General features: G+C 36.6%; 2 protein-coding genes across 6 annotated transcripts; both read right to left on the bottom strand.

Annotated features, from left to right (window-relative positions):
• Positions 1-588: 588 nt before the first annotated feature.
• On the bottom strand, positions 589-4,171 carry LOC131538791 (uncharacterized). The gene is made up of 2 exons (XM_058772914.1): positions 1,956-4,171; positions 589-1,807 (listed from the first exon to the last, which is right to left on the bottom strand). Exon 1 carries the CDS (start codon positions 3,347-3,349, stop codon positions 2,420-2,422), a length of 930 nt encoding a protein of 309 aa, XP_058628897.1. The 5' UTR covers positions 3,350-4,171; the 3' UTR covers positions 589-1,807; positions 1,956-2,419.
• Positions 4,172-7,209: 3,038 nt separating this feature from the next.
• Positions 7,210-16,946, bottom strand: LOC131538772 (gastrula zinc finger protein XlCGF8.2DB-like). Of its 5 annotated transcripts, none has more exons than XM_058772882.1 (3): positions 16,887-16,946; positions 16,046-16,224; positions 7,210-10,624 (listed from the first exon to the last, which is right to left on the bottom strand). In XM_058772882.1, the coding sequence occupies exons 2-3, from the start codon at positions 16,128-16,130 to the stop codon at positions 9,630-9,632; spliced, it is 1,080 nt and encodes a 359-aa protein (XP_058628865.1). In that variant the 5' UTR covers positions 16,131-16,224; positions 16,887-16,946; the 3' UTR covers positions 7,210-9,629. The 5 variants fall into 5 exon arrangements, with proteins under 5 accessions (XP_058628865.1, XP_058628863.1, XP_058628861.1 ...); XM_058772880.1 differs by having other exon boundaries at positions 16,046-16,247; positions 16,887-16,907; XM_058772878.1 differs by lacking the exon at positions 16,887-16,946 and adding an exon at positions 16,432-16,872 and having other exon boundaries at positions 16,046-16,320.
• Positions 16,947-22,424: the final 5,478 nt, after the last annotated feature.

The following is a 22,424-nucleotide window of genomic DNA, read 5'->3' as shown; positions in this document are numbered from 1 at the left end:
GCAAAAGGGGAAAAAACTACGTGAGCTTGCAGCATTTCACAATTTTATACATTTTTCTGGCCTATGTTTGGCTTTTACTTTAGGGTAAGTGTGGACTTGATTAATAAATGGAATAGTTTCTCTGGTTTGTTGATATAGTGACGTCTAAATAATGACGTGGAATTTACCTTTTTTCAGAGATAAACTAAGGATTTGCATGTGTTTGTAGGTACAAATTTACATTTACATTTAGTCATTTAGCAGACGCTTTTATCCAAACCCTGATAGCACACGTAACATCTCGGAGACAACTATTTGACGTCTGCATTTACATCTGCAAAACGTGTTTGCTCATCTGCAATACGTCTATAGGACGTCTCCTTTTAGATGTCAAATAGATGTCTATTAGATGTTTATGATTTAGAATGTATGTAAAACTGACATCTGAAAGACGTCTGTCAGACATTTGTAGACAGCAAATGCTTTCCAGATCAAGATATCTTTAACAGACATCTTGCAGACGTACGTGTGCTATCTGGGAAGCGACTTACAAATGAGGACAATGGAAGCAGTCAGATTGTTTTGAGAAATGCACTTGTTGGTTTGCAGATGTTAAGGACGATTGGAGAAATGTACCAAAGTAACTAAGAAAAACTGTAAGAAAATGCATTTTATTTATTTCATTTATACTCAAGCTGCTTATATCAGCTTATACTGGGAGCTTATATTTCTCCAGTATAGCATATGGGAATTAAATGTCCTTCGAGAATAATCATATTTAAGGTTCTACGAACAATTGGCACTTTTATATTTGGATATGTCACTACTGTTTGTGGAAATGACAGATGCTGCTTGTGCAGATAAAAAGAAGACAGGATGCAGAAATGACTTAAGCTATTTTCTTAACTTGCATTTATAAAAGATTAAAAAAAAGTCTTTCTTAAATCTGAAGGTGAAACAGAAGTGAGTATTATTCTCCAATATTTATTTAGAAGATTAGTCAGTTCAGCCCAGTCATTCAAAAGCAGCTCTTATATTGCAATACACACTCCACACAAACAAACACACACGTGTGCATAAAAGAGCACAGAAGAAACCATATACAGAAAGAGATTACTCCACTCATTCAAGTCATTATAATCTGAGGTTAAACTATAACCTCAAGAAGAAACAGGTAAGGATCATGCTGCAGTCCTTACTGTAAGTGAAACGACAGCGCCAACCTGGATACTAAAAAAACAGATAGTGCCTATTCTCAAGGTGGAAAGCTGATATATTATTACTAAAATCTGACTGATAACAAGCAGCAAAGGGACATTTCTATTGTAAATCATGTAGAACTGATGGAATTCTGCTATAACATTAGGACTAATAATCTGTTTTTCCAACCCGATCTCATGAAAGTGCATATAAATAGTACGCCAAATAAAAACAAAAACTCGTGGTATTGATACGCAAAAATAGACTTTGGCGTGTATGTGCTACGCGATGGGTAGGATTAGGGTTGTGAGGTAGATGCATATCATATGCACGCCAACAAATTTGCTATCATATGCATGCGAAAACGTTTTATATGCACGCCAAACACGTTCGTACCATTTATACGCATTTTCATGAGACCGGGCTCATTTTTCTATCATAAAACAAAGTAATTTCGTCATATGCTGACATAAAATGCTTTATTCTTATTTCTGAGGTCATGACGGACGTACTTGGGATTTTATTGGCTGCACTTCTGCCTGGGCTGTGTGTCACTTATTTCATGTAATGTAGATGAGCTTCAGACATGAGGGAGAGTAAGATCCATGTGCAGAATTCATTAATAACCCTAAAAAAAGAGCAGGTACAAAGAAACAGGAACAGAACTGAAGTCAACAACACTATATCCAACAATGGACAATAGCAATGAACTGACACTGAACACAGGAAACACAAGAGGTTAAATACACACAGGGTACCAAGCTGACAAGACACACCTGGAGACAATCAGGGAGAATTGAGGGAAGCCAAAAGAACTACAAACTGACTACAAAGACACCAGACAGGAAGAAACATAAAAGTTCACATACATAACAGGGCACGTGTGACATTTGCTTAGGATAATTCATATATTTTGTTAGTTTTATACTATGTATTTACTGTATCGAAGGCCACAGACAGGCCTCTGGCAGTTCTCTGTGCAATATCTGAAGGGTTGTAAATTAACTAATTACTAAAACTTAGGCAAGGCAAGGCAAGTTTATTTATATAGCACATTTCATACACAATGGTAATTCAAAGTGCTTTACATAAAAGGAAGTGAAATAGTCATTATTAAAAATAATAAAAATCACAACAATAAAAACAAAGTGATTTAAAAATTGATTTTAAAAGAATTTAAAACATTTAAGAATAGAAAGTGATTATACATAGTGCAATCAGTTCGGACGTAGCACAGTGCTCATTCAACAAATGCACAGCTAAACAGATGAGTTTTGAGTCTGGATTTAAAAGTGGCTCTTCTGATCTCTTCTGGAAGCTGGTTCCAACTGCGGGCAGCATAATAGCTAAAAGCAGACTCCCCTTGTTTTGTGTGAACCCTTGGTATTTCTAACTGACTCGATCCTAATGATCTGAGTGGTCTGTTAGGTTTATATTCAGTGAGCATATCTGCAATGTATTTAGGTCCTAGGCCATTTAGAGATTTATAAACGAGTAAAAGTACTTTAAAATCAATCCTAAATGTAACCGGAAGCCAGTGTAAGGACCTGAGGACTGGTGTAATATGCTCAAATTTTCTGGTTCTAGTCAGAATCCTGGCAGCAGTGTTCTGGATGAGCTGCAGCTGTCTAATGGTCTTCTTTGGAAGGCCGGTGAGGAGACCATTACAATAATCCACCCTGCTGGTGATAAAGGCATGAACCAGTTTCTCCAAGTCTTGACTGGAAACAAAACATCTAATTCTTGCAATGTTTTTGAGATGATAGTATGCTGATTTAGTTACTGCTTTGACATGACTACTAAAACTAAGGTCTGTCTCCAGAAACACCCCAAGATTTTTGACTTGGTTTTTAGTTGATTGACCCCTAGAGTCGAGGTATGCATTCACCTTGAGAACTTCATCTTTGTTTCCAAATGCAATGACTTCAGTTTTCTCCTTATTTAACTGAAGAAAGTTCTGGGACATCCAACAGTTTATTTCATCAGTGCATTGGCAGAGGGAGTCAATGGGGCTGTAGTCATTTGGAGATAAGGCTAGGTAAATCTGCGTATCATCAGCATAGCTGTGATAGGCAATTTGGTTCCTTCTCATTATTTGACTTAGTGGGAGCATATACAGGCTAAACAAGAGCGGTGCAAGAATTGAGCCTTGTGGGACTCTGCATGTCATGGACGTCCACTTAGACTTAACTTACTGTAATTAACCCTCTAAGCGCCAAAGTCGCAAAATTGCGACAAGACATCATACTTCATTAAACAGACTGTAGTTCCTAATATGGTGTAGTATCTGATTTGTATTCCCTACCACTAGATGGCAGACATGTAGTACTTCGATTCTAGACCAAAATTGTTCGAGGAAATAGCAGAGCAAGTGAGCTATCGTGTCATTGATGCGGAAGCAGTTCAGTTCTTAGCGTCTGAGTAAATTGTGAGATTTGTGAGAGAAAATCGCCAAATGGCTAATAAAAAGTTGTACTGTGAGGACGTGTTGCAAATGTTATTCGCCTATTCTGACTCTGAAGGGGAATATTTGCCTTTGGAAATGACGATCGGCCATCTAATGATCGCGCATCTCCTGGTACATCTTTGCATGCGCAATGGCGCCGCCGTAAATGGCGAGAGTGTTCACATAGCACCATCAAGTGATAATTTCGAGCCTTGCCCAACGGGGATGGGGGTGGCAGGGGTGGACGTGGTCTTAGTGTCCATAGGAGAGGCATCGCGTTGCTGATGGTCGGCCAGATTGCGTCTTTTTTTTCTGATCGCGCGCTCAAAGGGCCGCCGGCAGACAGTACAGGTGCAGTCAGTGAGGGGCAGGTCTGTGCGCTGTGCCATGCAATGAGAGGTACATACTCTCAAGAACTATAAACTGTCACCTAGATACCTGATTGGGCAGATAGCTGGTCAACTGATAAAAAAAATAGGTACATGTATTTTACTATGGCACAGTAATATAGTAATAATTTACTACTTTCTCCTGTTTTACTGTTGATTTCCTCTTTTCATGATCATTTGGAATGAGGATAAAAAGACAAAAAAAAAAAAAACCATGCAAATAAGTTCAAACATCCATTCAATATCTATTATTTCCTGAATATTACTGATGAACTGATCAAAAAGTAGGCTAATGTTCACATGCGTTTTACACATAGTATAGTAATATAGTAATAATTTAGTACTTTCTCCTGTTTTATTGTTGGTTTCCTCTTTTCCTGATCATGTGGAATGAGGATAAAAAGACAAAAAAAACATGCAAATAAGTTCAAATATCAATTCAATATCTACTATTTCCTGAATATTATGAAATTCAAGAGGACCGCCCCCTGATGACATCATAACATGCAAATTAGATGAGTATATTTACACCCCACATAAACTTTAGGTCATGCCCAACATTTTTCTAATTTACAGTAGATCTCTATCTTTAAACCCTTTCAAGCTACAAGCTTTTGAAATCTTGATGTCAAAATCCAGCATTTTTTCAAAAAAACCCTGGCGCCTAAAGGGTTAAGTAGTTTTTATCATAAAATGAACTTTAAGTAGTTTAAAAATTGTTACAGCTAGAATTTTTCAGTTTTGTTTTTGTTCTCAGAATGCTCCTCTAAAACCAAGGACAACTCTCTAGATGCTCTAAGAACTTTCTAAAACTATGCTAATGATGATCTTTTATAAATGTTTGGTGATAACATTGATAGAACATCTACTGATTGGCTTTATCACTAGCTATGTTTCTATCACCCTGTTTTTATGTGCATTTTTAAGCATCACATCAGAAACGAGGGACGGAACGCAAAATTTTGAATAAAAATCACTTAATTTGCAAAAAACTTTTGCTTGAGGTGGCTTTTGGCTTGTGCAAAAAAAGAGTAATGCAAATAATGGGAGATGGAAACACATTTGCCAGATAAATTCCCCCTTGCGCATCAAAAAAGTCATGCGACTTGCGGTATGGGGCGGCATATCCTGACTAACCAGCAGACCGATCTCGTTGCACAGCATCTGAAATGTTATGGGCATTCTGAAACGCCTGCAAAAAAAGTCTGTCATCAAAGTATTTCTGTATAATTGCCTCCCAGAACTATCTACGACTGCATTCCCAAACAACAGGCCTCCTCCTCCGAAAGCAATGACCACATTTATTGTGTTGCGTCTTCTCGCTCTGAGGTGCAAGTAATTTATTATATATAAAATTATTATATTCAATGGCTTCTCTTTCTTAGTTATATATAGTGCCAGTTTATCAGGAAGCGACGATTTTGTTCTCTTTGACTCGGAGGGAAAAATTCAAATTTTGTGCATGTTAAATTCGCAACTTTGGATGGAAAAATTCAAATTTTGTGCATATGTTAAATTCGCAACTTTAGATGGAAACCCAGCTACTGTCTCCTCTGTAGCAGTAAGCTGGTTTGTGGGGCGTTCTGGTGCACTATAGCTGCTGTTGCATCCAGTGTTGGGGAAGCTACTCTGAAACTGTAGCTTGACCAGCTACAAGCTACTCGTAAATTAAAGTAGTTAAGCTACGTTCAAGCTACCCTTCTGAAAAAAAAAAGCTAGCTACATTGAAACTACTTTAAATTTTTCTATTCTTCTTATTATTATTATTATACAATAACATTAGGCTACAAATAACTGAATAATTGTTAATAAAGAATTATTATGAAGTCAGAATCATCAGACGATCTCTTGTCGGTGGAAAGACTGTAAAGCCGCGAGGTGCGTTATATCACCACAGATGGCGGTAATGAACAAATTTAGTTTGTGATCTAGTCAGAAGACGATGCTGCACTGCTCCAATGCATTACATGCTCGTTACTCGTCAGGACGCAAAACAGAATGTAGCTTTTGGTCACGCTACACCGCTACTTGCTGGAAAAAGTAGTTAGCTACTGGAAAATCCACACGGTTTTAAAAGTAGCTACTGAAAAATGTATTTATGTTAGTAGCGTCGCTACTCCCCAACACTGGTTGCATCATCCAGGTGGATAAGAAGACCTCCCCACCCCCAAACAAAGTAAAGCACTTTGAGTGTCTAGAAAAGTGCTATTTAAATGTAATTAATTATTAACATTATGCCATAACATTCTTATAAAGTGTTGTAGTTTTTTAAATGTTCCCAGAACCAAATGCTGTGTGGTAACATTTTAAACTGTTTTAAACTAGAAATGACATTACAAACATTTCTAAAACCATTGTAAACATTTGTGTGTGTAAACAGTTTTTATTCAGTCAGAGCTGGCAGACTCAGACAACACACAACTCTCTTCAGGTGTTCTGCTTGCTGAAGCAGTTGCAGCGCGCTTCAGAACATTCTGCAGCATTCAGTCTAACGTATTTAATTGCTGTGAGGATACACCAACGGATATGAGAAGGTTCAAATGAAATAAGCATTTGTGTTTATTTAACCAGGGTTTGCCATATTTAGCTGTGCAACCTCAATGTCACGTTCATTTATTTCCACAGGCGATATTTTCCTTAGCTTTGCTGAGTGTGTGGTTGATTTTAGCTGCATACAGCATCAGAGTCACGCTCTTTTATCATCCTAATGGGTTTAATTTTCAAGTAAGAATATACGTCATGTCAATGAAAATTATCAAAAGACTTTACATTTTGATATTTTGTGGTTGTGGGGTATAACACCAAAATGTATCAAGTTGTATCAAATTCAAGGCCATAAAAGTCTTAAATAAATAAAATTGTATAATAAAGTTTTAATTTCAAAAGGTCTTATATTTTAAACAAGGTCTTAAAATAAGGTTTTTTAATTAATCATTTGAGTCAATGATTCAGTGGTCCATTCATAACGACAGGCACTTGCTTCATTCTTGAATGAATCATCCGTCTGAACGAGTCATTTGAATAAATACCTTAATGACTCACTCGTTAAGACAGTCACTTGCTGCCACCTACTGGCAGTTTACTTTCATCAAAGTAGCTTATCTTTGCATTTTTTCCAACATTTCATATTTTGTATATTTAAAAAAAAAAAAAAAAAAAAAAACCTAATTTCAAACACCAAGCTCATAGCATTATTTATGCTATTATAATTTTACAGTGTTAATGCATTCATGCTACATTTCAGCTTCATTAAACTGTCTGCATAAATGCCACTTTAGCTGCTTCTGTTTCTTCTGCAGTGGAAATGTCAGTTTTGTTAATCCTGATTTCATTTGATTGGTAACAGCCCTATATTGTCTTATAACATTAAATTAAATTATTATACAATGTAAAAGTTTGATATGAAAGATGACACATGCATTTAATACAGTTAAGGAAAATGGCCTTTAAATATGCAAAAAATGACCTAGAATTCAATTTAAATAAATTATAGTATGCAGTAACTTTAGTCATATAAAATGTAATTTCCCAACAACAAAATTGTGGCCAGTGAAAATGCTGAGTGGCTAGTAATTTTGGAAAACCACTAGCCACTGTGGCTGGTGAGCAAATAAGTTAATGTCAAGCCCCTTTCATATATACGTGCAGCAGCAGTATTTCTTGCATGCTCACAGTAGCATGTTGTGGATGTATTGGCAGTAACAAGTCTCTGTACTTGCTCTGTCACAGCAGCAGCAGCAGCACAGCAGATCTATTCCACCAAGACCAAACACATTAACATTACCATGTATATTACTATGCTAAACTCTCCAAGAGTTGTCATGACGGACATACAATAACATATGGTTTAACTGTGTTGTGGGTGCGCACGGTAAGCAAGCAATTGATAGATTTTTATAATCAAAAGGGTTGTACATTGCATACATCTAACACACAGTTATTTGTTTAGAATTGCCTGAATTTGTATATCATAATGTAACCTCAAAGAGGTTTGAAAATGGACAAAAACACCCATTTGGTTTTGTGACAAAGGATGGAAAAGGTTAACGCTTAGATTACAGCCCAAAATGTACACTGTAAGTAAACCGAATACAGTGTACCTTTTCGTATTTATTAGTGCACCTATATAGTACGTACATGTAGGTATAAGGGAACAATTATGCAAAGTTTAAAGAATTAAAGTATATGTTCTGTTAATGAGGTAATTTTTTTACAGTCTGGCAGGAAGTGATGTTTTAAATGAAACATGCAATGTAAACTCTCTCATCTGCATCTTGGGTAAAAAAAAGTAAATAAAATTAAAAAACTTTGGAACCGAATACCAATTTTGGATGTATGTTTGTTCTGCTGTTGCAAGTGAAATGTCTGTTTTTAATAAGATGGAAGGATAAGATTTGAAGGATCAACATGCATTCCTTTTGACTAGTGAAGTGAATACAATGCATTTTGATGAACGTGAATGCATATTCAGTTATCAGACATGAATGGAACTTCAAACAGGACTGGCAAAGAAGCTTTTTTGGCAGCAAACATTTGAAATGGGCTTGGTGTACACAGAGATAAAATTACCCCATGTGTAAAATAAATATTCTGCTGTATCTTTAATGCTGTGGGTGTATTTTTATGCTGGAAGTCCTGGACATCTCGTTCAGATACATGGCATCACTGATTCTATCAAATACCAACAGAAAAAAAAAATAAACCTAAACCCGACTGCCTCTGTTAGAAATCTTATAATGGGCTGTGGTTGGATCTTCCATCAGGACGATGATTCAAAACAAACATCAAAATCAACACAAAAATGGGTCACTGAGCACAAAATGAAGCTTTGCCATATCCATCCCAATCCTCTGACCTGAGCCCTATAGAAAATGAGTGGGGTGAACTGAAGAGAAGAAGGACCAACATAGAGCTGGGAATCTGATCTCTTATCAGGTGTTCTCCAAACTCTTAAGGGATTATAGGAGAAAACTCAGAACTGTGATCTTGGCAAAGGACGTTGCAAATAGTATCGAGTAAAAGGTACTGTTAATTGCGTCAAAAGTGTCCTAGAGAAAACCATTTTTCTCATAATGAGATTTTCCCCCCATTTTAAATTCTTCTATTTCAGTGAAAGGATAGATTTCTTTGTTCATATTTACCAAGGGTGCCAACAATTTTTACCAGGGATAATTTTACTCTATGCAAATTCAGTGGCATTTCATTTGCCTCAGTCAGTAGGACATTAACTGAAGTTGATTTTGCTGCTCCTAAGCTTATCCTTACAGCTCTACACTGTATTTTATACAATTTAAAAATGTTATTCATGTGGCACTATATATTATACAGCCATAATCCAAGACGGATATAATCATAGCCTTATATATCATTAGCAATCCTGTTTTTTTTTCTGCTCTCCTTTACCAGCTATTAACCAAAACTAACTTTAAACCCAGGTGTAAACAAAGCCCAAATCTGCTGCTCAGGTTTTTTGTACAATATCAGGGGTGGTTCTATGAACCTCAAGATTGTCTTGTTTCTGTCTTTCCACAGTGATGTTTCTCTGTAGTGTTATTACATGATTCCTGTTTGTAAAACTCCACAATTCCAAACTGGTGACATAAAATACAGCTCTCTCATATGTGAAAACTCATGTGGGACTTGAGGCCTATTTTATATCTGAAACTCTTTCCGCAGTGACCACATATAAATGGCTTCTCTCCAGTGTGAACTCTCATGTGCCTGTTAAGGCTTCCTTTTCGGTTGAAACACTTTCCACATTGTTGGCAGGTGAAAGGCTTCTCTCCAGTGTGAGTTCTTATGTGATCTTCAAAGTGTCGCTTATAATTGAAACTCTTTCCACACTGAGGGCATGTGTAGGGTTGCTCTCCAGAGTGAATTCTCATGTGGTCTTCAAAGTGTCGTTTTTGACGGAAACTCTTTCCACACTGAGAGCATGTGTGGGGTTTTCTTCTATGAGTTCTCATGTGGACTTTAAGGTTTTCATGTTGACCAAAACTCTTTCCACACTGATCACATGTGTAAAGCTGCTCTCCAGTGTGAATTCTCATGTGTCTGTTAAAGCTTCCTTTTTGAGTGAAACTTGTTCCACACTGTTGGCAGGTGAAAAGGCTCTCTCCAGTGTGAACTGTCATGTGGGAGTTAAGATTTCCTTTCCGGTTGAAACTTTTTCCACACTGTTGGCATTTGTAAGGCTTTTCTCCAGTGTGAACACTCATGTGGACTCCAAGGTTTCCAAGTTGAGTGAAACTCCTTCCACACTGAGGGCATATGTAAGGCCTCTCTCCATTGTGAATTCTAATGTGTGCTTTAAGAGTTACTTTTTGACTGAAACACTTTCCACACTGTTGGCAGACATAAGGCTTATCTCCTGTGTGAACTCTCATGTGTCTTTTAATGCCTTCTTTTTGACTAAAACTCTTTCCACACTGTTGGCAGGTGAAATAAATACTACTTCCTGTCTTTTGAGCCTTCTTTCTTGAGGAAGTCTTTTCAGTCTGTGAACAACTAAAAGATTTTTCTCCAGTTATGAAATCACGTTGACTCTTATATTGATCTTTCTCTCCCATTTCATTCAGTTCTTGACTCTCCTCTTTCAGCACCATCAGGTCTAAGGGGACAATAGACAAAAATTAACAAAGCAACAGACATCAAAATATTCAGACATGTAAAGCGTCAAAACCAACATACAACTAGATTCCCACTAAGCAACTGAAAGAGGTATTGCTGTTTGAGTATGAAAAAGATCTGCAAAGTTTCAAAGCAGAAAGTCACTCCAAAATAAGTTATTCGCTATTTCAGTAAGCACTGTTTCTGAGCTTCCTCAAATGTCTAGATTGTAGTCCTGAGTTTTCTAATGGGAATGTACATGTCACAATATCCCAAATTTAAATAATTGCCGTTCAAGGCAATTAGAGGTTTGTTGTCAGCATAACCAAGAGACCTAATATACTGACACGTGTGATTTCTTCCCCAGTTGTTTGAATTTGTTCTGTGCTTTTAACATTACCCTGTGTGTATCTGACGTGTAAAATAACTTTTACAACTTTTTTAAGAAGTTTAATACTCACGTGACAGCTGGCAGTTTGTGCACTGTGTGTGTGGTTAGAAAACGTCTTGGGTTACGTGTGTAACCATGGTTCCCCTAGAGGGAACGAGATGCTGCGTCCTCTAGTGGATCCTATGGGGACTGCCACCAACAGGACCGGTGTCTGAAGCACATGTGAAACAACTCCAATCAAATTGGCCCACGTAGCCCATGACATCACAGGCGAGCACCCGGAGGTATAAGAGGGTGCCTGCAGAACACGTCACCAACTTTGTTGTTTGAAGCAGATGTGAACAGGCAGCCCGAAGGCATGGCGAGAGGATGCAGCATCTCGGGCCGCTCGCTTAGATTGGCAGAAATGGGGAACCCAGTTTCAGATGAAAGAGGGACATCCACACCAAGTTAAGAACACAGCTACCCTCAGACAGCTATGTTATGTGAGCAATGCTTTAGCCTGAGAATACAAGGACCACAGAGGCTAGACAGAGGTTCAGGGGACCACTACTTAAAAATCCTAGTAAAGAAAGAGTAGTCACCAAGCTGGAACCCAGCTATCCCCAAATAGCAGTTCCCTCAATCAAGGCTGAAGACTGCCCAGACCACAGAACTTTGGCCATCTACTTAAAACCCTAACGGGGAAGATAAAACAATCTAGGCATGAAGCTCAAAGACTGCTACTTAAACCATGACAAGGAGGCAGTAAAGAGCTGAAACACAGCTATCCTTGGATAGCTATTTTACAAGGCAAGGACTTAGCGCCCACTGGGGAGGAACCCAACCTAGTCATAGAAGCCAGGTTGGAACACAGCCACCCTCAGACCGCTATATTCCAGAGCAAAGTAAGTTTGAGCTGGAGCATAACTTTCCAGAGATAGCTACACTCTGAGCAGGTGCTGTCCACTTAACTGCCCTGAGATGGGATGAACAGTCTATTCAGCCTAAATTTAACATGCGGGATTCAGAGGGACCGCCCAATTAAAAATATGTCCTGGGGAGGCGGCCCACTCATAAACCCACCCGGCTTATCACAGGAAGGAACATTCCTCAAAATTAGCTAGGAATACAGCTCAGGGATCAACGCTAAGGAAATTTTTACTTGCCCTGCCAACATATAGACTCAGATGGTTATGTCTAAAATGAAAGTAAAGAGTTGAGAGAAACGTATGCGTGCCTGTATATTAGATGCGTGCAGGTCTTAAAGCGACTAGGGGTGCGCCGATCCGATATTCAATATCGGTATCGCTCCGAAACTGGCATTTTCTGCCGGATCGGGGCATCGATCAGATGAGACCAATCCAAATCCAATATTTTGCATATACTATTCTGTGTTATTGTTAAGCCCCACGAAAGCCACAAAAACATCATAAAGTTTCCGTGCACTATATTCCAAGTGTTCTGAAGGCGTTCTACAGTTTAATGTGAGGTAGTAATGAATATTTAAATTCAAGTTAACGTAAACTCTTCTCTCTGCTTCGGCTGTCTGTCATCCTCCATTCACCATTCAAACTGCGTGTCGTGTTCGGTTACGACGGTCAAGTCAATGAAACTCTCTCCAAGATGATTCAATGTTCCTAATATTATACTTGATCGGTAAATAAAGATAAATGGTTTTGCATAAAAGGACTTTATCTTGCTGGAGTTTTTGTTTCATTTGTACCACGTTAGATCACAACACCGGAGAGCACTATGAATTGTTCTTCACGAGCACAGTAACTGAGATTTAAAACTGTTAAACTATCGCACAGATTTAATACATGATAAAATTCCCCACGGTTAGTATTACAGTTTAATTTTTTAATTATCATTAAAACCGTATTCGATTACCGCGATTTGAACAACTCACGATAAATAAATGCTGTCCAGCACAAAGCACAGTTTTAAGTAACAGTCTCACGTGCGCACAGCAGCAGAATAGTTTCGTTCTGAGTGAAACTAGGGCGGAAAAGCTGGGAGGTTTTAAAAGAGTGCTAAGAGAATTATACACATGAATATATGAATGAATTAATTACCTCTGAAGGTTCTGACTGTCTTCAGAAACGATTCGATGGCATTTTGTTTTCATCTTCGCTCTGTGTAATACCTAAAGGAAGTGTTCTTAATCGCAATACTGCTTTGTCCACGGAGTTTACGGAAAACAGCTGTAATTCAGCTTTTCCATAAGCCCCACCTGCTGTCAGAGAGTGGATTTACAGAAACTTATATTTACATTCAGCCTGTGTGCAGTTTCTGTCTGGTCAAAAATGGACCGAATTTGCATGCCCTGCTGTAAATTTTGACCGATTGATGAAAAACAAGCTTATGTGGATTCTACACATTTAAACAATTCAGATAAGTTAACTAGAATTATTTATGGAGCACATAAAATACATATAATCATTTATTAATCAATTATTATTTTGACTTAACCTTTTTTTTTTTTTTTATTTAAAGGCTGAAATGTGAGGTTTACCTTTTTATGAAACTTTTTTTAAAGCTATATTTGAACATTTTATTAAACTGTTGTCAGTCAAGTTGTCATTTAAAATCCGAACATCATTGGTAATGTTAATGTTTTAGTGATTATGCAAAAAAAAAAAAAAAGTCATTTTATTTGTTGTTTGTTTATTTTTAAAAATAAAACTTGGTGGAGTGATTTATGTGTCAGTACTTTTTGAACATCTCCCTCACATTTTAACAATACCGTGATAATACTGATAACCGTGATAATTTTGGTCACTACAGGTATAATAGAGATAAGAAATTTTCATACCGTTGCATCCCTATACACTATGCACCAATGTCTCTTCCCTTTGTGCTTTGAACTTTTCTATGCGGAGCGCTGTGACTCCGTGTTGCTTCAAGCGCATCAGTCTGCGCACACGATGCACATAAGCGCTTTGTGCCGCTCTGTATTGAGCCTTTTGTATCGTAATATTTTTGACAGATTATTAATAGCCTATCTTTATCTTGTTCGTCTTATCTATCATATGTTGCTGCCTTCATTACTGTGCTATACATATAAAAGAAATGTCTTTAATTTTATAGTAGGCCCTATGTATTTATATATAAATATACAACTTTTTTCATGAATGTATTTTACAACCATACAAAGAGCAATGTGTAACATTTAACCAGATCTAGTCCAATGCTTATTCATTTTTATTTGTTCCCCACTAATTTTATATATATATATATATATATATATATATATATATATATATATACACACATATACATACACATTTTTCTGTTTGTTCGTTTTTCTTTGTAAGAAAATTTTGTAGATTGTGTGTAACACAAAAGTGTGATGATCAGTTCAACACACATTGAGGTATAGAAGTTCTACACTGATTTAAAAAAAAAAAAAAAACCTGCGCTGGTATCAGATTTGTATTGGTATCGACAGATACTCAGAATTTTTGGTATCGGATCGGGATCGGTTCTGAAAAAGTGGTATCGAGCCACCCCTAAAAGCACTAGTGCTGCTGACTTTCATAAACGCTTCCCCGCCATTGACGAGTTTTTACGGCAATCCGTGTTCTAGGTGTATTACGGTAAGGAAAGCCCTAGCGCATGTCCTGAATGAGTTACGGGACTTCCGGGTCTTTAGGGTGCAAATAGAAGACGACCGGCATACATGGAAATGTCAGAGAAAATGTAGATCATATATAGATCATAGCCTATGTAGATCATGCTTTGAACATTTTGAATCTGATCGGGACGATGTAGTCAGTGAGAGAGATGCATTTACAGACAGAAACATATGTAGTTATAACCGATCCGTCGATCTGAATAGGGGTGTGTGTGTGTTCTATCTATCTGTGTGTGTGTGCGTGCATGTACAGTATATGTATGCATATGTATGAATGTAGTCTGTGTGTGTGTGTATAATCATATGTGTGTGTCTGTTTGTTCTGTTTATTGAATGCAATTTAAATTATTCATAGAATTATTTACAGGTGAAAGAATATGACATCTGAATGTATTTTGCATGAAAATGTACTACTTTGATAAAAATGCATTTTTCTCAGTTTTTTGTCCAAAATGTTGTATTTTTGATGGTACCCACCTGCATTCAAATGGTCATAAAACATGAACACATGAAGATAGAATAAAATAGTTTTTTTTTTTTGTTTAAAAGCAGAGACTTGGTTCTTTATTTTGATATATAATATGTTCTTATATTCATAGCAGAAAATATTCTGAGGGCCTTCAAAGTTAGGTGAAAATCATCAAAAATGCTGGCGGTGGCTGGCAACTTTTTTTTTTTTAAACGCTGGTGTTGAAAGAGTTATAAGGATTCTCTCCTGCTCTTTTTCTCCCCTGGGTTTTTTATTGCCAAGGTCTTTTGATACCAAAACAAAATCAGCAAAACCTCAGACAGCCAGAAAATATTCATGTTTTCCTCCTCTCTACTCTGTGCCTCTTCTCTGACTCCCTCCCACCTAAAGATTTTTAGGCAGAGACAGACTAAAATCATTCATTTAAGCAATAAGTCAACTAACTGCATGTTTATAACTATGTATTTACGTTAATATTGGCTGCAAAGATAAGGTTGAGAATGCTGCCTCGTCGTCTCCGCAGTACAGTGGAAGCACATTCAGAGAGAAATGCACCTTTTATACAGATAAACCATATCTGAGGTTGATGAATGATAGGTGAAAACTTTGAATTTCCATCCTGCTTGATGTACTGTAATTACCTCAAGGACATTTTCAAAAGACTTCCACATGTAAAGGTGTTACTCGATCCGAGCAGTGGGCATTTACACTGAAGAATTAAATTACACATGACTCTTTGAATGCAGTGGTTAAATCAGAGCACTAAAATGAGAGTAGGAAATGGCTTTTTAAGAGTACTTGAAGAAAAAAAAATGAAGCTGATTCCTTTAAAAAAAAATTAAAAGGAGAGAAAGATGCAGGAGCACAGACAAGCGTACAAAAACACCTGAATTGAGAAAAGGTACAGGACAAAATCAGTTCAGCTTTGAGAATGAAAACCAACCTGTTTGTTCCTCAGTATCTTCATGTTTGACTCTTAATGCTTCTTCAATCTTCACGTCTTCACTCTCCTCTTTAATAAACGCCATCTTTATAATGGCGTTTAATCACATTCAATCTTTATAATCACATGGATCTGAGTCGCTTCAGCAGGAGTTTTTCTGTGCGTTTGAACACTTCGTCCTGTTTAAGATCAGAATAATTAGCTGAAAGATAAACAAATGCAAACTAAATCTCTGGGTGCGTCTCAATCAGGTCCCTTGATCAGTAGTCAGCGCACTGGTGAGGGAGTCAGAGTGAGAGTTAATATCACTGAATCACCAGATAAAACTTTAGCAATAAATAATGATAGTAAACAGCTAAATAAAAGAACAACATTTACACACATACCTGCAATTTAGTTTTGATTAATATATGTAATGATTAGTATATGACATTTGGAATAGATTACACTTTCAAAAAATGCTATTGTTTGTAAAAGTTGTCATTTCTCATGTTTTTGTTCTCGTTGTTTTGAGCAGCAGTGTCTCCTGAGCGAGCCGCGATTCGAAACAATGAATCATTTTGCGAACCGATTGATTCAATTGACTCGGAGTTTCGAAAGATCCGTTTGTGCATCGCGACTGAATTCGTGTTTACTATTCGCTGATTCACTACATAGTGAGCGAAAAGGGACGCACCGTTTGCGGTTTATTTACACAAAATATAAAGCATTAACGTTAGATAAAGTATCACAATGTTACAGTCAATAATAATTAAGTAACTTTACATCGCTTGTAAAAACTATAAAACAGACTGAACGCGTTGTATCAATTTAAACACCTTAAATGGTGAAGACCACAAACCTCTCTTCAGCTGAAACTCAGACGCAGCCTTATGACGTCATGCCACCATATCAAAATAAAAGTCCTGTTCAAGCGCTGCGTCTACAATCCTGAAAGTGCAGATATAAAGGAAACACATACGAATAATACAACGTATATAAGATGTATTTAAATGTAGAGCTGTTAAACTGGCAAATGGTGGTTTCAAAAAGTATTGAATAAAAGGGTGCCGTTAATTGTGGCCAATGTGTGTATTAGAGAAAAACATTTATTTCATAATGATATCTCCCCCCCCCATTTTAAATTCTTATTATCCAATGAAAGGTTAGATTTTTGTGATTTTTTTTTAAATCAAAGATCAAAAGGATTAACAATGCAGATTAATTTTCACAGCCTTCTTTGATCATATTTATGAAGGGTGCCAATATTTATGGCCATGACTGTATTTACTTTCACATTTATTGTTATTACTAAATAGTGGGCTGTTTTTAGAACTCTGGAATCATGAACTGAACCTTGGTATCCTACAAAGATGTCTAAAAACTTCCTCTCTGGTCACAAACTGCTTGGAGCTAAACTGAGTAAAACAGTTTGCGGTTGAGCATCTAGGTGGCTTGATTCTCACTTGGCAGCCATCAATGCTATCTACAGCATTTTTGAAAGCTGCAGATCCTGCAAATCCATTTCCAATCTCCTGCAATTCCTCAACAGCTGTGTTAATGAATTACTTGTGCTCTTTGGCTCTCAATCTTATTTGCCACATGGTGAACAATGTCATGTACAGTTAACTGGGGTATGTCAAAGGCTCTGGATACGACCCGATAGGAAGTTGCGCTGGTCAACCAGAACACAAAAACCCACACTTCAAGCTCAAGGCCCCAGCCATGAATGAGAAGAGATTTGTCAGCGTCTGATAGAACTGGGATGTGATGGTTGATGCAGCAGTACTGCATGGATCGTGGTCCAACCTAAGAAATTGTGAAAATATCTCAATAATATGCCACATGCTTCATCATTTTGACCTACAACATGGAAGACTTTTTATTTTTAAATGTACAGCCTATAACTCAAACTGATTCAAAATGAAGGTGGTCATGTTTCCAGCTTAGAGTTGCATGTATAGTATTAATTAATTTATTTTTTTTACATTAAATGCTTAGGAGTTACTTGCAATATTATTCTGACATTACACTTTATCACACAGATATCTAAGTTGTCGGCTGTTGCATAAGAAAATAACTCGTCTCAGTTCTTTGCTGAAAGCTTCTTCATTTCGTTGTTGTCTTAGTTGTTTAAGTCAAAGAACACTTTCAGCATTTTTATTTTTCGAGTGAACTGTATTAGTGGACTAATGTAGGGAATAGTGAATGAGGGTACAGGGGGTGACTATGGCTGAATGAAGCCATAGTCTTCATTCAGTATCTGTGGTCAGATAAGACGTTGTCGAGCTATATGGCAGTGTCATTATTCTAATATTATTTACCTCAGAAAAATTAACGGCAGCCATTATGTTTGTTGTGTGCACTCTTCAACTGCATATTTGTGCGTCAGTGTCATTGATTGAATGAGTGCAGCACCTTTTAATTAAAACAAGGGAACAAATTAATAAAATGAGGGAACAAATTCTTAATTTGTGGCCATGATAAATAAAGGCCTAAGATATAAATTTACTGAACTGTAAAAAAATTTTTTAATATGTGGCCATGCCAATAATAAAAAAAAAAAAACAGTGTGAGAGGTTCGTAACTAATTAGTTGAAAAGAAAGATGGACAAATACAAACATAAAAGTGGGGCTTTGAAGAGGAAAGAGAGGGTGGAGAAATTTATCGTAAACTTGTTGAAAAGACTACCAAAAAACGACACTACCAGATGTCTAAACGTTAAAATTTGGTTGAAAAGAGTTGAGGAAAAAAGTAGAAATTTTTTCAACGTTGAAATTCAGGCCTAATTTCAACTGTGAATTCATGATTATATTTATATTTCATATTCATAATTATTGTCAAAATAAGACGATTCACAAAAGAGTACCACAACATTTATTGACACATCTTTGAATACATGTTTTACATAAAAATGTTCCTGATCACATCTTAAGCCTGCATTTGATCAAACATACCATAAAAACAGTAATATAACTAAATATAACTACAAAAGTAACTTTTCTATACGATTACAATGTAAAATGTAATTTATTTCTGTGATCAAATCTGAATTTTCAGCGTCATTGCTACAGTCAAAGAGCAGCATTTATTTCAAACGGAATTATTTTAACAATGTAAAAGTCTTTACTGTATCTTTGGATCAAAAGAATCCATCTTTTCTGTATAAACATCATTTTTCAAAACAATAAATCTTTAAAATATTGAAAATGTTTATAAAACAGAACAATGACTAATTATAACCACATTAGAACACACTGAAGGGATATAAAATATATCATTAATTACTTACCCTAACGTCCCAAGACCATTTTGTGTAGAACACAAATTAAGATATTTTTAACAGATGCATTATTTACTGCAATAACTTAAGTAAAGATTTATTATAAATAATATTAGTTATTTGTATGTGAGGTTGGGTTTTACCATGAAACACAAACCGTGTTATGTTGTACAAAAATCAATTCTGTTTGTAATAGTGAATGAAAACATGTTACTTGTGAGGTTTTTCTTAGGAAAATGAGTCAGCAACTGTGAGCATCATGTTTTATTCCATATCATTTTAGATGACATACAATAAAAGTCAAACGCCGTTATACTGGTTATGAATTAAATCATTTCTGTTTTGTCAAATTTATGCAGCAGAGACCATCTTTGGAAAAAAATTGATTATTTAGTTTGTCTCAGGTCCCATTAGATTACATGGAGAGGGCGGGTTTATGACCTGTACTGCAGCCAGTCACCCGGGGGGCGATCGAGACGCTTTGGCTTCACTTGATCGCACACTTGGTCTGTGAATATAAATGGAAATATTTTGTTAGGTTGTATGAATTCTAGTTTAAACATTTATTGCATCATTTAAATCAAATAGCTAGCTCTACAGACAAAAAAGAAATTTGTTCTCGACACATGAATTAGATTAGATAATTAAATTTTTTTTTTTTTTTTACTAAATAGAGATTCAAAACATTCAAGCTAATTTTCCCTAATAAAGAAGAAAAAAGAAACACATTGCAAGCAATAAACAGAGTGTCTTCAGTATCAAGCGCAGCAAGTGATTTTTCTCTTGGCGTTATTATTACTCTTTGATTATTATTGATGTCATCACATCTTGGACACTAATACACAGATCTGTTTATAATCAAACAGAACTGAATGTTTTACATTAATTTCACATCATAAAAAGTTATTGTTGAGTATTGGTGTATGAATTTTTGTGAATATTTTGGACAATAAGTGAATTAATTGAACACAAATACTTTTTGCACCATATATTTATATATTTTATTGCAATATAAAATAGAGTTTTTTTTTTTTTTTTTAAGGATTATATTTACCTTTCTGGACTGTTTTGCACCTGGAACTTAATTATTTTTTCCAGTGGCATGCTGGAGTTGCATTTATTGTCCTTTGCAAGGCCTAAAATTATTAGAGCTCCAATTATTTATTTATTGCACCATAGATACATAGGTTTTGATTTTTAGCAGGAAGGAAGATTAAATAGGTTTTACTGTATTGCAGTGAGCTCTGTGTAGGGCTTGGGCAAAAAGACAGATACCCATCCAGGTTCCCAGGCTGCTCAAAAATGTTGTGAAAAAACTTTTCATTGGTTTCCCCATGAGCTATGAAAATGAAAGCGCCTTCAGGGCTTTTACTGCATTATGGCGTTGTTCAAAAGTAACCAAACCATACCCACGAGACAGGTTGGTTCTTCTACCTCTGAACACTTTCACAGTAGAGATGGGCTTAAGGGGACAAATATTGCAAGCAACTCCTGTTCGGTCACATGTGGGTGCAGATCATTCACAATCGGTGGCACTGGTGGATTACAGCTGCTCTCCTTTTCTTTAGGTTCGCCACTTCTGTCGCAGCCCTCTCTGCACTTCAGGATTTCCCCGAAGTTTGAAACGGCATCATATGTTGCAGGCCTGTCATTATGCCTTAATAGGACATTAATAGGGGCCCGTGTGATGCACATTGGTTTGCCCATGAACTCCAAAAAATTCAGTCTCTAGAGCATTTTCTGCATGCTGGCGGTGTTCAAAAGTAACAAAACCATACGCAAGAGACTGGTTAGTTATTGCGTTTCTGCACAGAACAGATTGGTCCGACTGGGCTCAGAATTGCATGCAACAATTTTTCAGTCGGATCTGAAATCACTGAAAAGCAATGATCCATGGTCTGCCCTCACCTGAAGACCAAATGTTGGACATTGCCATTTTTGATTGTCCTTTTAAGCATATTCTTATCAAAAAGCTCTTTGTAAAAAGCACAGTTGCTGTGTAGAAATTATAAATCACAACTGTATCCAAGAAGGGATCGAACCTTAATCATATCAAATTTAAAGGGGTGGTTGACTGTTTTTTTTCTAGGCTTGATTGTGTTTATGAGATGCAGTCTAACATGTGTTAATGCTTCGTTTTTAAAAAAAAAAACATTATTTTTCACGATTTACCTTTAATCTACACTGCTCTGTCCCTTCTCTTATGAACGCTCTGATGATTTCTGATGAAGCCCCTCCCTCAGAAATACACAATGGGCTCAGATTGGTTAGCTGGTCCAGTGTGTTGTGATTGGCTAAACCGTCTCTACTGTGTGTCTAAACGTCCCACCCCTCAGCTCAGCGGCACGTGCTCCGGTTGTATTGTAAACAATGGCGTCGTCTATATTGCTTATCAATTTGAGCCCAAATGAGACGCAGATGATATCAGTGAAGATGATCGCACAGAACCTGTGCAAGCACGGCTCTTAATGGTATGTTTTTTGTTTGTTGTTGTCTAATACTTCTAGATATGCTGTTATTTGTAAATGCTACTGCTTATGTTAGCTTTTAATATACGGTTTTATCCAGATTAAAGTTTTAATACAGTATGGAAACCGCATCCATGTATAACGCTTCTCATTAACTTCTCTTTGGAAGTTTCAACAATATGGTCCCCAGTATGGAAACCGGAAAAGAATAAAGTCAGAATATGCGTGAACCAAAAAGATTTGATTGCTGCAATTGAAAGAGAGCATTATCCATGACAACAATTGAGGAGGTGGTGACAAGTTTGTAATGATACGAGGGTGAGTAATTAATGACACATTTTTCATTTTTTGGGTGAACTATCCCTTTCTAAAGTACTAAAGAATAATTTTTAGTACATTAAATACAAAATTAGTGTGTGAAAATAGAGCACTTTAAGTACATTATGGAAGTGTACTAAGTGTACTGAAAGTGTATTTAAAGTGCACTTTTTTCACCTGGGATGGAACATAAAAGGATGATTTTTGACAACTTAGAGTGACAAGGGTCTGTCAAGCCAAAAAATGGATGGATGAAGGGTGACAGAAATGACAGACAGAGACAGACAGACAGAGAGAGAGAGATCCAACATTGCTTCAGTTTGATGTCAT

Source organism: Onychostoma macrolepis, chromosome 04 (genome assembly GCF_012432095.1).
Source record: "Onychostoma macrolepis isolate SWU-2019 chromosome 04, ASM1243209v1, whole genome shotgun sequence".
In the NCBI taxonomy this organism is placed as follows: Eukaryota; Metazoa; Chordata; class Actinopteri; order Cypriniformes; family Cyprinidae; genus Onychostoma; species Onychostoma macrolepis.
The sequence above is the reverse complement of the archived record's forward strand: the minus strand, read 5'-3'. Positions and strand labels throughout refer to the sequence as shown.

Excerpts from the sequence above, each read along its gene's own strand:
- LOC131538791 (XM_058772914.1), bottom strand. The coding sequence starts at position 3,349 with ATGACATGCAGAGTCCCACAAGGCTCAATTCTTGCACCGCTCTTGTTT.
- LOC131538772 (XM_058772882.1), bottom strand. The coding sequence starts at position 16,130 with ATGGCGTTTATTAAAGAGGAGAGTGAAGACGTGAAGATTGAAGAAGCA. Across the intron at positions 10,625-16,045 it reads AGATACTGAGGAACAAACAG|ACCTGATGGTGCTGAAAGAG; the intron begins GTTGGTTTTCAT and ends TTGTCCCCTTAG.